Source organism: Haliotis rubra, unplaced genomic scaffold, assembly GCF_003918875.1.
Source record: "Haliotis rubra isolate DU_JTF1 unplaced genomic scaffold, ASM391887v1 Scf306, whole genome shotgun sequence".
Classification (NCBI taxonomy): Eukaryota; Metazoa; Mollusca; class Gastropoda; order Lepetellida; family Haliotidae; genus Haliotis; species Haliotis rubra.
The window spans coordinates 25,058-41,677 of NW_025766976.1; the positions used below are offsets into that span (position 1 = coordinate 25,058).

At 38.5% G+C, this 16,620-nt stretch overlaps 1 protein-coding gene across 1 annotated transcript; it reads right to left on the reverse strand.

Moving 5' to 3' along the window:
* Positions 1-655: 655 nt before the first annotated feature.
* LOC124282915 (macrophage mannose receptor 1-like) lies at positions 656-7,738 on the reverse strand. Its single transcript, XM_046718963.1, has 3 exons — positions 7,723-7,738; positions 6,838-7,011; positions 656-858 (listed from the first exon to the last, which is right to left on the reverse strand). Exons 1-3 carry the CDS (start codon positions 7,736-7,738, stop codon positions 656-658), a joined length of 393 nt encoding a protein of 130 aa, XP_046574919.1.
* Between the last annotated feature and the right edge of the window lie 8,882 nt (positions 7,739-16,620).

Below are 16,620 nucleotides of genomic sequence, written 5' to 3' on the forward strand. Positions count from 1 at the left end.
ATAGAAATTGATCACGACTTCTTGTTCCATGAAGTCTTTAAGCTTGCCCTAGGCAGATAACTTAACAACATTCTTAATTGAGAACAAGCGTCTAAACAAGCATTGGGACATGATATTAATTGGTTATACGTTGACAATAATAATAATAATAATAATAATATGTGTGCACCCATATTGCTTAAGACTCAAAGCGCTAATATTATTACCCCGGTCAGCTGAAGAGTGAACATTCGATTTTCATTTTCACCTCATTGGGTGTACATAGCATAAGCTAACAGGCAGTATATCCTGTCATCCTCCAGCAGTTGATGGGTACATAGAGTCACAGTAATAATTAAACAATCAGTCATCGAGCAATACACAAAGGCTGGAAACTCTAATCAACAGTATCCTTGTAAATTCCTGCCTGTTCCTTCTGTAGTTCTGTGTAATCCTGTGTATTGCATTGTATGACCGTTTATTCCATTGTATTCCTGGGTATTCAGTTGTGTTCCATTGTATTCGAAGCATTCCATAATATTTTTGCATATTTCATGGTATCGCTTTCTATTCTGAAGTAGTACATAGCACATGCATTTCTCGAATGAAGACTCACACTTGCCACATTTTTTGTTTTCAAGTTTCAGTCCACTGCAAAGCGTCAGGATCTACATACCTATTTCTCGCAGATGTATTGCTTGACCGCAGTACAGTCATCATCCTTCCACTCGCCGGATGGGATGATCATCGAGATACACTTGGCGTTGTTGTGAGGTTCACCAGGCGCCCACGGTGGGTTCACGATCGCAGTTCCGTCCAACCATGTTGGGGTTACGGCATTAAGCATTTGACCCCCTATGTGAAATTCAGCAGAAATACCTGAAGACAGAAATGAAGAGATCTAGTACCAGTTGGTGGATCTGAAAGCTAAGTCTAATCATAAATATAAGCACTGAACCTGATATCAAACACGATGTGATTCAACAGTCACTACCCAGCGGGCACACAACGTTGAATCAACGTTGAATCAACGTTGAATTTTGGTTGTTTGGTTGATCAACCTTTCATAAACGTTGATTCAACGTTTATCATGCGACCAAAGAAAGTTAGTCGAGATTCGTTTAGTTGTCAACGTTGTTTCAACGTAAGGAACCAACAAAATGTCAACTAATTGTTTCCTTGGCAAATTTGATACATAATTCATATTGGTAATAGGTATCCAACTTAGCAACTATCATTTCGGAACATTATTTTCATAAAAGATCAAGATCGAGCTAGTGACAGATATAATCTTATATATTATTTGATTGTGCATCGATCAACGGACGGAAATATTACGTAAATCGCAGTTTTAGGTATAAAGTCATCAGTTATCCAAATTGCATTACATTTGATATTTTCCCACAAAACTGTGAAAATTGTATAATTCCCGACAATTTGCTTTCAAACACAAGCCAGATGTTGACCTTTCGATCGCCTCGTTTGGCCATATCCGACATGCGCACAATTATCGCGCGCGCAAAGGCAGCTGATCGTTGTCAGTTCACTTTGGCGAAGTTCAAGGCAATGTCGTTCTATTTTCACCATCTTCACGGCATGCTGGTGTTTATGTGGTAAGTATGTCCTTCATGTATAATGAAAACGTAGGAATGCCGTTTAAATCTAGCAGCAGCAAGAAACTCCGAATTAGGGCTCATGTTTTATCTCACAAGGTTACCGGTATGTCACAGTACATGTTTCTCAAAATTTTGTTTTGTTATTTTTCAATATATTTACATGCATATATTTGGCATTTTATTATATAATCGAATAAGATTTCCTTTCGTACCCATCACCTGATTTGAATTTTGCAAATATACATTTTCAAATAATCAATGAAGTACATCAATATAAGGAACCGTTCATAATTAAATATATGGCTGCGGGTGGGGGTGTTGATTGTAAGGGTTGGAGGGTGGGTGGGGTGGGGTGGGTGTCACCCATTTTGTTCAGGGAGCTAAAGGGTCAGCATTTTTGTACACACGCACTATGTTTAGAAATTATGGGAAGGGGCGAGGGCGTCATATATAATGTACATGACATGCAGGGTGGGCCGTCTCTTATTCTGTACATACTCATACACTTTTAGGGGGTGGGGTGGGGTGTAATTCACATTGTACATAAAAATCAACATCACCCCAAAGCCATACATTATGAACGGTCCCTAAGGGCAGCTATACAAAATCGGATAGGATAAATCAACATTTTATATTGCATCCCATTATTATGAACATTTGTTCGTTTGAATAGATCTATCAGTAAATGATGCATTGAGCACGCCCTGAACCCTATCAACATATGTATATTATTGGGGGGGAAGGGGTGGTGGAGAATGGCGTAAGGAAATGCAACGAAAATTTTCACTTTAAAATGTCTTGTGAAAGTCTTTGTTAAGGATTAAATTGTATATAATTTATTTGAACTTTTATTTATTTACAAAAAGTGTAACTTCACTAATGATTCTTTGATGGGACAATTAACAAAACTGCACCCACAGACTTTCATTCTTACACTTGTTTGGAAGGGATATGATAATTCATGTCTCTTAAAGGTTAAAATCTTACATACAAAAGAAGTAATTTTAATGTAAGGAACATTTAATTATGAAATAAGATTATTTTAATGGAATTTGCAGAAATCTCATCTTCGATGACTGGGTGGCAGCAATTTTGTGGATCACATAAAAGGAGCAAGGCTAAGGTAACACGTTTTTAACATTTCACATGTTTCCAGTATATCCACCACAAAGTTTAAGAGAAAGATGATAATGCTCTTTCATTACCACCTGTTTTGAATATTTGTGATAATGTTTGGTCTTTTTTGGTGATAATAGTTGGTCTTTATTTTCATTTATATATTAAGGTTGATCATTTAAGAGAAAAAAATTGACAAGGATTTCTCCCGGAGATGTTTAGTTTAATGAGCACTCCCTTGCTTGGCGCCATATTGTTTTTCGCCGTAAACAGCTGGATGCAAGATAGCACGCGAGAGGACAGAAGTCATACATTTATAGATATATAGAGATGTTTATTGCTGGGAAACACACTCTTCAGGTATTTGGTCAGCTGTAGAATTTGAATATGATGTTTTTTATTATTGTCAAAGGGTAGGTTTTTCATTATTTGCAATCTAATATGTGTGCAGTGAAACATACTGAGATTTGGAAGAGTCCATTATTTAAAGTACAGGTGTGGTTAGATATCAGCATTTTATGTACATGTTCCCTTGTTAAGATCATCTATCGAGTATATTAGAGAGAAGGTGTATATTTGTAGTGTTTTAAATCAGAGTTATTTTCAGTGTATGACCTACATTTCAATATGTTTTGGCCACCTGTCACCCCTTTGGTCAAATAGAGTAGGACTTCCATTTCTTGGAATTGAATTGAGAGTCAGAGATGCACTGTTTACAAGAATTTGCGTTAGCCAGCGATGTTTATTTACGAGTACATTTAAGTCTTTTTGAGTGTAGATTGGGAGTTGTAAGAGATGTTATTCAATGTCTTATTATTCATGGTATGATAGATTATTTCTGGCAATGTAGAGTTTAATCTCATTATTTTATTGTTCATGATTCAGAGAAGCATAGTTATGGCGTCGCAGATAATACGCACACATAATTCATTACATGAGAGATTTTCTAAGCGTTCCTATAAGAGATTACGTGTTAACATTTATGAATTATAAAAAAGTTATTTATCTGAGTTTTATGAGTGTACAAATGACAAAGAGAGAGAGAGAGAGAGTAGATAATAGAGAATATATTGTATACTTATGAGAGCTCATTATTGTTTTCAGAACTCCATGATCCATACTTCCTTGTGTTTGGGAACAAATGGTGTTGGGAGACCTCCTACAATAGACCTGTTCTTTGACCTGTGAACCACCACCCATTTTGTTTTCTTATCATTTAATGTAAAATGGCTTTTGTTACAATTTATGACTCCTGGTAGCAAAATTGCTACATCAGTTCAACTCCTATTAATTTGAAATAATCATTTCCGAGAATCTCTAAAGAAAAACTAAATCTGACAGAATAACAACAATCTTCCATTGTTTTGCAGGACAATGTCAAACAATTTGATGTCAAGAATGAATGTTGATGGGCAAAACGGCAAGTTTTCTTTTAAGACTACAAGGTTGTATTCAATCATCTCTGGTAAGTTAATTACCAAGTGCAGCATTTTCATCATGACCATAGCAAATAATATATGACAGTAAAGCATCGTCTAATTCATCCTACCGGCAATTCATAGTCTAATTAAATAATCAACTTGCAATTGAGGATTTTCTTTGAAAATGTTTAAGAAAACTTCCATTCCTTCGGTTGAAAATATAAATTGTTTACACTTTTCGTCATATTTTGTATTGATGCTGTTCATATGCTCACATGCCAAGTTACAGCAGTGAAATGAACCTTTCAAGTGATTGATTAAACAAAAACTTGAATCATTTAAGACAATATATCTTCCATATAACTTATTCATGTATTTAAATATAAAATTTCAGAATGTGTCCTATCTCAAGGGAATGAGATGGGAATGCATCCGAAGCAAATTTCAAGAAAGAGTTAGGAACGTTTCTGAAGTATCCACCTGACCGCCAGGCAGGGAGTGGCAGAGAGAAGAGGAGACGATAATTGTGCTTTTGGAGTTGTAATTGTGTTGAAAAAATCTGAACTGTGGTATTGAAATTGGTGGCGTAAATGTCACTTTGATGCTATATGCAGATGATATTGTGTTATTAGCACAACAGAGATCACCTACAGACTATGTCATGTGTGATGTTTTACATTATGCATTAAACCACGTTTTCTGTGTGCGTGTGTGTTCATAAAGATTTCATGAAAAGTGACTTGTTTTATGTGCTGTCTTCAGGTATAGTTCCTGGTCATCTTGGATCCCTTTCATGGTGAAAGTAATTGCATTGTGTTTATTCAGGGGTCTGTCTAAGAGCTGAAATTCAGACAAAATGTCTTCTCGACAATTTTCACCTTTTCAAGGTAACAATACAACAGTAAATAGTTTTTCTTAATTTGGAATACTCTTTCTTCTTACTGATTTCTACGTCTTACTGACATAAAACTTAAATGAACATTATATTGAATGTGGAATTTTAACCAAGTATTTTATCAGGTAAATATTTTACTGCAATTTTCTGTTTGAACACTGTTTATTGCAGGTAGCTTTTGGGTATTTTAGCTGGATGCAGGAGTTTGGTGGTACTTTTATATTGTAGTTTAAAGATGAAATGCGAGTCTATTTACAGGAAAGCGTAATACCTCCCAGACACAACCACGGAACAACCCATTTTCAACGTTAATAATATGTCAGACTTCAACATTGATTCCACGTCGGATATCTACGTCAAAAAAACTTTCATATACAACCTATTTTCAATCTATTTTCAACGTTGAGGATCAACCTTTTTTCAACGTTAATAATATGTCAGACTTCAACGTTGATTCCACGTCGGATATCAACGTCAAAAAAACTTTCATATACAACCTATTTTCAATCTATTTTCAACGTTGAGGATCAACCTTTTTTCAACGTTGATAATCGGTCAAACTTCAACGTTGATTCCACGTCGGATATCTACGTCAAAAAAACTTTCATATACAACCTATTTTCAATCTATTTTCAACGTTGAGGATCAACCTATTCTCAACGTTGAAACAACGTTGATGTGCCTGCTGGGTATGCACATCTCATGATGGAGTGATGAGCTGGGAGAACGAACATTGCGAGTCCACCAGCCATCTTCAGACCACAGTTCCCTGCTTTAAATTGTATCTTGACCCGGGAGAAAAATAGAAGACTATAGCCTCCAGTTTAAATGGGCTGTTCAGTGTGACTTGTGATAGCTTAAATGTAAGATCAGATATTGTGCTATTTTACAATTTGTATCCACAAAGGTAACATGATATTGATTCCAGCCTCCCATTATTTGACCCCAAGTTCAAGGGTGTTTTGAGAGCCTCGAAACTTCCGGTGACCATTGTTGGCAATGGATACTGGAAATTTGATTTGGTGGATCCAGGCCGATATTTTGCTGATTAAGCAACAAGTGGCAGGTTGGTCTGCATGCAACAGGAGAACAGCTTACGAACGATATTAATTTTGGTGGACTGGCACGGTCTCTTTTCACCGTAGAGAAAGAAACATATTGTAGTCGTACGCAAGCCATTGCGTGTCATTTCGAACTACAGAGTATTTCCAATTCATTATCATACAGTACTGTATAATATGATCGTGGATTTTAACCTGTGTCATAACGTTTCTATTTGCTGCCAGTGAGACATGATACACAAACCTGCAACTAATTCATAAGAAACATTATTGTCCTGGGCCTAGATTTTCGAAGCTCTCTTAGCGCTAAGATAGTCGTAAGTTAATGTTAATGTATGGCACTTACGATTATCTTAGCGCTAAGAGAGCTTCGAAAATCTAGGCCCTTATGTCTTAAAGACACGGATGTGACACATTATTGGTCCACTTCAAGACAATCAAGCCATGCTACTGGTCCACTGGCGCAACTCAAGCAATTACAAGATCCCTTAAACTACGTCTGTAAGGAACATGCTTAAAACGAACTGACGGACATAAGGAACTGTTTTCCCCAAGACCACTTGTATATTTTAGAAGCGAGTAGTGTAACGAAGCTGGGTTATTCCTAACTAAAATTACTGGTCCTTTTGAGATCGTGATAACTGTATGTTACTGCATATATTACTGGTCTACTTCAAGACAAGCAAGACTCATTTTCCTGGTTTTCGTTAGTGCAGGACTGTAAGTGGGTATCGATCACCTGTATTTACCTGCATTACTCAGGTGGTCAGTGATGTAGCTCTGTTTGGCCGCAGTGTTCAGGTAAATCAGATGACCACTACCTTCCACACAAACTGTTTGAGCCGCCTTATAATGCAACCCAGAACTGATAGCTTGGAAGGTCAAATTAATGCTTGGGACGTTGATAAATCCATCGCTTAACCCTGCAAGACACAAAGAAACAGTACACATTGATATTGAAACACAAATGTTTATGTCGCCTTAAACATCATGCAGATTGAAAGCGCGGTTTGAGTTGGCATAGAACAAAAAAGGCCTCAGGAGCCAATGTTTGGACAGTGTTGGGTCAAAGTTGTTGAATGCAGTTGACCCAATGTTAAATCAACGTCGGTTCAACGTTAACGCCAGCAGAGTAACGTTTTGATAACGTTGGTTGAATGCAGTTGGCCCAACGGCTTGTCAACGTTAAATCAACGCTGGTCCAACGTTCGACAAAAGTCTATGCAGATATAATTAGCTGAGTGGGTTTGGATATCTTGCATATCATATATATTACTGATACAAACTATATTATGGGAGCCATTGTACTTTCGAATCCCGGATGGGACAAAACTCAACAAAAGTACTAGAATCTGTACTTTACTAAGAAAGTGTAATCCGAAATACGTTACACTGTATATTCGCGATATATGGTATTATAGTGAGTGAGTATAGTTTTACGCCGCACTCAGCAATACTTCAGCTAAATGGTGGCGGTCATATGGTATTATATGATATATGACGCTTTTATCTATGAAATGGTCACAATCTCTTTACCAGTTAATAGTATGTCTAATCAATGTTAAAAGGTATGCTGGGTCAGTGAACCGCGGATAGACATGCGTTCAAATGATATTTTGCTACCATGTCTGTACACAGAATCGTGTTCATGTCGGGCAATTCCCCTGGGAAAGTTATTTACTAGCTGCTTTTTTGTTCAACAAGCAGATCAGTCTATCGAGCTTAAAAACAGTTCATTATTGTGATTTCATTTATTTACCAAGTTGATCGTATGGATAAGACGTTTGTATGACAACATGATTAACATATCACCATTGGCCGTTGCCTCCGCTGTTGTAGTTGATGCTGTTGTGACCAATGCTGTCGTTTCCGGAGGTGTTGTAGTAGTTGCTGTTGTAGCCTCATCGTCGTCCGTTGAACTGATAGGTGCTGCCGTTGGATTCGTAATATCTTCTGTCGTAGTTTCAGATGTTGCTGTCGTGGATGACATCGTGGCCTTCTTCTCGGCTTCATATGAAGACACGTAATGCACGTGTCCCGGTGCGGCCTGGGAGGTGGACGCCGTGTACACGGGCATCTTATTCAGACAGCAGGACATGCTGGGCTTGTACACGAACACGCTGTGACATAGCTTGAGGCTCGAGCAGTCCTTTAGGCACTCCGTGACGGTGATGACGTCATGGCATGATATCATGTGTGACGTCACGGTGCGGTCATCTAATCTCGTAATCGCGCTTCCATTCAAATTCTTCAATGGAAACAACGCTGATCCTGCAAGACACTTAGTAAGTGAGTGGACGAATGAGTGGGTGGGTGAACAGAAAACGCTGAATCAGCAATTTATCGAAATATAGTAAGAAACTCTTTTCTCCCATGACAAAGGAATGTAAGATGTATGTGTGTTCACTTTGTTTCCAAATAAGGAAAATGTATGACATCGTGGAAGAGAGTCTGAGAAACAGAAAAATGCAAATTGTTGGGAAATTATACCTGATACCTCGGTATGAGAACTTGATTTTCCTCCTACAGCTCTTATACGATTAGGGATTATATTGGTTACTCGTAAAGTAAGCGCAACGTGGTTAGAAAAAGGCTCATTTACAGTTTTCAAGAGGTGTTTTCCTCAATTTGTAAACATGAGCAATATTGACCCAGGACATATCATGCATTTGGTAAAAAACATCTTTGGGTCCACGAATTTGGTCAAAGTAAGATAAACGGTAAAGATCTACACATTACACATAATGCTTTCGCCACAAATTCAAAACTTGAAAATATATAACGTCAAAGCCTGGGAGAGGTCACAAGAAGATTTGCACACTCATAAATGTATCTTGAAGAAATAAAAATATTTTGTCAACCTCTTCAACCTGTTTGACATTATATTATAATATATTTAATAATATTGAACATTTTGTGTGGGCAAAGTGTTAACCATAACCTTCATCGTCATTAAAGTTTGATATGATGGGGACACGGGTTGCTCAATCATCCAAGTCACCGTAAGTCACTGTTTCTAAAGATAGTTGTCCCTGTGAAGTTCAATCGTCAGTTTGAATCCCTATGTGGCTGATTATGTTTCTTGGTTTGTCAGCACAATGTCCGCTTTCGGGAGTGTAGCAGTGTGCGAAATAGCAACTGGCCCGCTAGCCCGTGGCTAGTCAAAATCCAGTCGGGCCAGTAAATCTCCACAGTCCCAGTGACCGACTGGCTAGTGAATTTTCATTTGGTCATTTTGTAAATATATCATTCTCTCCGACTTGTTAAGTTATAAAACTCTTTTACCTGATGCAAGATTAGACAGACAGACAGATATTTTATTCAGTATAAAGGCCAAAGGCCCACAATACAAAATAAATTAGTTGAAATAAGCGTACATAAAACTGACAGGTTTATATTTTTACAGTTGCAGCTCTAGTTTTATGTATACATTTCAAAAATTTACAAACATTTATGATAACATTTTTATCTGTACTGTAAAGTAAGTGTATTAAGTTATGTTTGCTGACATTATCATGCAAAAATGGAGTAATAAACCTGTTTCTAGCATCAATTTACAATCAAAAAGGACATGTGTTTCATTTTCAATACAGTTCATATTATTTAATTTACAGTAAAAACAGACTCTGTCAGCCATTGGTATGTCATTATATCTTCCTACTTCTATACCTAACCCAAAATTGCTATACCTGAACTCTGCTAGAAGAGATTTTAGGTAGGGAGAGATAGATAATGATAAGCAGCTTTCTACATGCAATAATGATTTAAAGTGTTTGTAGGCAAATGAATCTGAAAGGTTATGAACAGTGGCAGACCATGATTGTTTGAGATCATCCGAAAGCCGAAGTTTAAACTGCTGCATAAATGCCTTACTATCACCGACATCCTGTGAGAGAGCCATATAAACCCAAAACCGAATGTAAATAAGATATTTTTATGTTTTTAGCCCATGTAGTCCCTACCCGAATCATCAAGAGATTTCAACATATTATAACCCTGAAATGGGAGTCGATGTGATTCTAACTGAATTAACCTACACCAGTATTTAACCGCTCTAGACATATAATTAAATTGTAATGGAAGCCTGCCACATTCCCTAGAACCATACTACTACTTACATTCTTGCCAACTCTAAGATATTGTCTGCAAATCTTAATCTGAAGACCTTCAATAATTTTACAATATGATGTTCCCCAAACCTTAGATCCATAACACAGAATAGGCAGAATGACAGAATCAAACGACTTAAAGAGATCCTGAGTTGACAGATTACCCAAATGTCTTTGAAAGAAATAGATAGATACAAGTGCTTTATTACCCTGAGAGAGCAGACAATGGTGAGCCTTAGTCCATGATAGCCTAGGAGTAAACACTATGCCAAGATACCTATAAAATGACACAACCTCAATCTTTTTACCTTCGAAGAACCAATTTTCATAATGCGTTAAATATCCTGAGTTTCGAAACACAATAATCTTTGTGTTGTCTAAATTAATCTTCACACCAGTATGCCTGCAAAATAACTCTAGTGCACTTAGCCTCTTCTGCAACTGAAGTGCAGTATCTGCAACTCCTGACACATCATCAGCAAACATTAATGCATAGAGATGATCAACATTAACATTGATATTAACACCTTTTCCTCCAAAACTTTCTAGAACATGAAAAAGCTTGTTGATAAAGATAATGAATAATTGGGGACTCAAAATACAGCCTTGAGGGGTGCCATGATTACACCTGAAAGTATCAGTGAGGCCGTTTGAAGTCCTAACACAGGCTACCAATATTGAATACATAGACACTAAGATATTATCAATTTACCAGTTATTCCAACATCCTTTAGACAGTCAAATAAAACTTTATGATTAATTGTATCAAATGCTTTTGCAAAATCTATAAAAACAAAATAAAATCTTCCCCTTTTCTTATGAGCATACTTTTGTGCAACAGCATTCAATGAAAAACTATGGTCAACAGTTCTATAATTAGCTCTAAATCCAGCCTGACACTCACAAATTGTATTATTACTCTCACACCACTTCTGCAGCCCTAGATGTTAGAATGCAAGTAAACACTTTACCAAGTGAATCTATTAAAGGAATACCCCTATAATTACTCGGGTCTTGCTTTGTCCTGACTTGAACAGAGGGCATATAATACTTGTACCCCTTACAGCTGGGAAGTTACCTGTATTAAATATTTGGTTAAAAAGTAATGTTAGATGCTGAACAGAATATGGTTTTGATGATTTAATAAACTCAGCTGCTATGCCATTAGGCCCGGGAGATTTATTGTTTTTCAGCTTGTCAATGTTACAGTTCACCTCCTGTTCTGTAATGATGTCACTGACACACTGCACCTGGAGTGTCACATGAAGATAACATGAAGTCTTGATCACAAGTCAACAGAGAGGAAAAATGTTTGACCCAGTCACGTGGGTCAATATTAACATTTATAACAAATGTTTTCCTAGTACACTTTAGTAAGTGCCAAACCATGTTAGGGTCCTTCCTGGCGTCCACAATTTTGTGCTGCTTGTGTTCATAGTATTGATGAAAGATTATGTCCTAATAAAAATGTTCATCGCATTAGCAGCGTTTCTAGATTAGTTTCTACATTCAAATTTCGGGCTAGTGGATTATTTTGTGGGCTAGCAATTTTCAGGCATAGCTAGCCCGACTAGGTAGCAACATTTGGAAACTATTTCGCACACTGGAGTGTAGTGTACCAAAAGTCTAAAACCTGCCTGCATCCATACAGTTTGTTGTTGTTCAACGCCTCCCACAGCAATGTTTATGCTAATTGGGTGTGGTATGAAAATAATCTAGACTGGACCTGAAAATCCAGGGGCATCAATCTGCTCAAATGGGATACGATGATATGCATGAACAAAGCCTGACCACCCTTTTTCCGTTAGTCAGGGATGGGTCGCTGAAAAGCAGTTCTTCACGAGTTCACCAAGTCGGGCTTTCTACCAACACCAAGTTGACATGCCGTGGTAAATCTGAAATAGTGCTCACTCACTCACTCGATCACTCTCTGCTAATATGAAAACAAATGGGCAAATTTGATTATTTGTATTTCAAGTTCGATAGAAAATAGCTGCATGTCGGTAACGAAACTTTAAACTCTCCATCAAGTTAAAAACAACAACGTACTTACCATAGAGAAGCCGTTAATAGAAGATAACTGCAAAGTGTATCAATGAAGCAGCAGACCATATTCTGTGTACAACCCTCAGTTGCTCAGTTATGATCCAGGTAAATTGTGTTGACGATAGCGTAATATGAAGACATGAAACAATGAACTTCTCACTACTAATGTTAGTCTCCGTATAACTGCAGTGTTTGACGAACAGTAGAATCAATCATCAATTGCTGCCATCCTGTCGAGCTTGCATGACAGTCTTCCTTGCACTGGAACCAGAGCGCTCATCGGCTGGTCCGGGACAAAACCTCAATCACACAAATGGATTGATTTTTTAAATTTACAAAGACGCTCCCCTGGATCAAGGAACAAACAACATCCCCCATTTCAATAAGGATTTGTTCCATGATTGGCGTTGAATATTGATTGACTGTTGTAGCGTTTATCGTTCCAAACACATTTAAGGGTAAGAAAGGGTTTATTCAGTGTAATGGAGATTCACTCCAGGAAAACACAATTACAAGCAAAATATCTTCTCCAAACTTGTTACGGACCATGAAGCATAAACGTTATGGTCGGTTGTTTTATGAATGAACACCTTTGAAAAGCAGAGCTGGAACGGAATGAGAAACAACACCCAAACTCGCCAATACCAACAAGTCTTGGTAATGTTCATGGTACATGTAGTTATTCATTTTCTCACAGACGCGATAACGCGATACCTCTGTTTTTATGTACTCGTGTGTTATTTTCAATTATCGTCCACATTTGGAAGAATACATTCTGAAGCTGGGATCAATATACGTAATCACATTCCATGCAACTCACCAAGACTAGAGAAGAAAGGAATCTGTAACTGTTATCTCCACCTATATGTATTTATGAAGGCATGAATATCTACCCATCCATGAGCTGTATATGACGCAATAAGACATAAGAAGTCATATATATTAACAGTTTGTCCCAAAATATATCATACGTGGGAACTTTCTGGCGTATGAAATATGTATGCCCTCCAGTCCGTATTTGGACTGACCCATGAAGATCCGGGTTAGAATGAATCTTCAGCAACCCATGTTTGTCGTAAGAGGCGACTAACGGGATCGGGTGGTCAGGCTCGCTGGCTTGGTTGACACATGTCATCGGTTCCCAATTGCAAAGATCGATGCTCATGCTGTTGATCACTGGATTGTCTGGTTCAGACTCGATTATTTACAGACCGCCGCCATATAGCTGGAATATTGCTGAGTGCGGCGTAAAACTAAACTCACTCACTCACGTATTTGGACGGTCAGATATGCCTACATATCTATCTTCAGAGATTCACGACAATTTGTCAGAAACGAAAGCAAACGTCATTAGAAGTTTAACTAAAATACAATATGTGAAATGCTGGACTCTCTCCTTGACAACGCTTTTGTAAAACTTGGGGGGTAAAACATTTCAACAAGAAGTAGGCATTCCCATGGGCACCAACTGAGCTCCCCCTCCGTGCTGACGTTTATTTATGCATATGAATCGGAATTTGTTCTTTGGTTGGCAAAATGAAAACAAGGTTATTTGGCCAAGAAGTTTAATTTAAGCTTCGGGTATATCGATGATTTGATATCGTTCAATAAGCATGAGAAAGTCAATTGCCTTCCACTGATTTATCCACCAGAACTTGAAATTAAGGAGACACGTGAGGCCGCCTCAACTGTTTCATATTTGGAGCTATGCACACAAATTCAGAGTGACAAAAACTCTACACAAGGTTGTATGACAAAAGGGATGATTTCAACTTCCCAATAGTCCACTTTCCAGTCGAGCAGTATTCCTACAGCTCCAGGCTTTGGGGTTTACATTTCACAACTTTTGAGGTACAGCTGAGCGTGCTCTTTTTACCAAGATTTCAAAGAGCGTCATATAACTCTTCCTCAGAAATTGTTCGATCAAGGTTACGACATTCAAGGCCTCAGGAAAGATTTCAAACAGTTTTATGGCAGATATTAAGAGGACAATTCCCTATTTTGACTTAAACCATACGTTCCCGAATTATTTCAGTTGAACATATGACTGGACTTAGCATGTGTTTATGACTGATGCTACCTGTGGGGCAGGATACGCTCACCTTTTCGCGAACACCTGGTGTCATCACTATTTTGGAGTGATTCATAAACACATGCTCTGTCATCGTGTCGCATGGTGACGATTACTGGATTGTCTGATATAGACTTTATTTGTTTACAAACACCATCGTACAGCTGTAATACTGCTGAAACAAATATAGACTCATGATGAAGTCACAGTTGTACCATCCGCTTTCAGCAGAGACTTCTTATTGATGTGGAAAGGGTTTGGTCGCTTCTATTGTAGAAACTATCCTACACCGTCAGTAACACAAACATTTTTTATCTGTAAAAATCTATGATTTGTAAACCACATATAGCCATTAATATTCATATCATAATTATTACCGTAGGATTGTTATTACCTTTGACCTATGCATTAATTTTAGGTATGCACGTGCAACGATCAAAGATGAGCATCACGTGCAACATGTGTACACGTCAATTAGCAAATATCGAACTGTTCTTGATAAATCAATTGATTTCGCAGTTGATAAAAAAATGATGGCCCCTCCTCAGCGGACAAAGGCCCAACGTTGTCAAATTATTAAAATGCAGAATGCTCGCATGTCATTGGGAGCTATTGCAAGAGATGTTAGTTGTCACCCATTGACTGACAGCTGACTGGCCAGAATACATCAGCAAACGAATGACGTGGAGGACGTCAGCGTTCAGGTCGATCACGACTGAAAACTCCAAGGCAGCATACAATACTTTTCAGGATCACAGGAATTCTTCAGTTCATGTCAAGTCTCGTGTTAAGCACAGGGGTACTTTCACATCGTCCAAATCACCTAAAGTCGGAAGGTTATAGAGCCAGATTGCCTATCTGGTGTAATCATCACAGGACAAAACAGCCCGAGTTGACACCGTACAATATACATGCTGTAACATGGCGGGGTAGGGGTGGTGGGTCGCCGTTTAACGTACATTCTGTAACATGGGGTGGGAGTAGTGGGTCACCGTTTAACGTACATTCTGTGACATGCGGGTATGAGATAAGGTGTCCCCATATAACGTACATTCTGTGACATGCGGGGTGGGAGTAGGCCGTCCCCGTATAACGTACATTCTGTGGCATGCGGGGTGGGAGTAGGGGTCAACGTTTATCGTACATTGTGACACATGGGGTGGTAGTAGGGCGTCACCGTATAACGTACATTCTGTAACATGCGGGTTGGGGTTAGGGTGTCCCCGTATAACGTACATTCTGTGAAATGCGGGTGGTAGTAGGGCGTCACCGTATAACGTACATTCTGTGACATGCGGGGTGGTAGTAGGGCGTCACCGTATAACGTACATTGTGTGACATGCGGGTTGGGAGTAGGGCGTCACCGTATAACGTACATACTGTGACATTCGGGTTGGGGATAGGCTGTGCCCGTTTAACGTACATTGTGTGACATGCGGGTTGGGGATACGTTGTCCCCATATAACGCGTACGTTCTGTGACATTCGGGTTGGGGATAGGCTGTGCCCGTTTAACGGACATTCTGTGGCATGTGGGTTGGGAGTAGGGTGTCACCGTTTAACGTACATTCTGTAACATGCAGGATTACCGTGTGACGTACATTCTGTAACATGCGGTCATCATCGTATAATTCACACTCGGCGACATAGTGTTACGTACACAGTTTGACTTGTAACCATCCAACTTTCACATTGAGACGCCGTTAATATTCATAGCAGTTTAAGTTGTTGGACGGATTTCAAGTTATCGACCTTCACCAACTTCCAGTAATCCATTCATCAAGAAATTGATCTATTGTGGAGAAATCAATGTTAATTACATTAACCGTTTCATACTCACGAGATTGAAAGGCAAGCAAGGCGGTGTCAAAACGAATAGAGAAACAACATACAGAAACCCATATCTGCGGCCAGTGCTATGCTGCAACCGTATTCTATATTTATCATTATTACCATCACCATCACCATTACCATAATCATCGTCGTCGTCGTCGTCGTCGTCGTCGTCGTATAACCATTACCCTCGACCTATAGATTCGATTTCAGTCCGTTTCCAATGTCACAATACTAAAGTGTTTAAGTCCAATAGTGCCATGCATAACACTCTTTTGGGGAGCTTCTGATATCAGAATTGGAACTTAGCTGTAAATATTGACGTCACTTCCTGCTTTTTCCTCATTATTGATATGGAATCGAGATATTGGGAAAACTGGGAAAGAAGTCTATTTATGAGCTGCCATATCGTGATGTAACTGGAATACTGTTAAAAGAGGCGTTAAATACAACTCAATCACTGACTAGTCGTTA

Coding starts and splice junctions, on each gene's coding strand:
- LOC124282915 (XM_046718963.1), bottom strand. Junction 859..6,837: donor TGACCACCTGAGTAATGCAG/GTAAATACAGGT, acceptor TTCTGTCTTCAG/GTATTTCTGCTGAATTTCAC.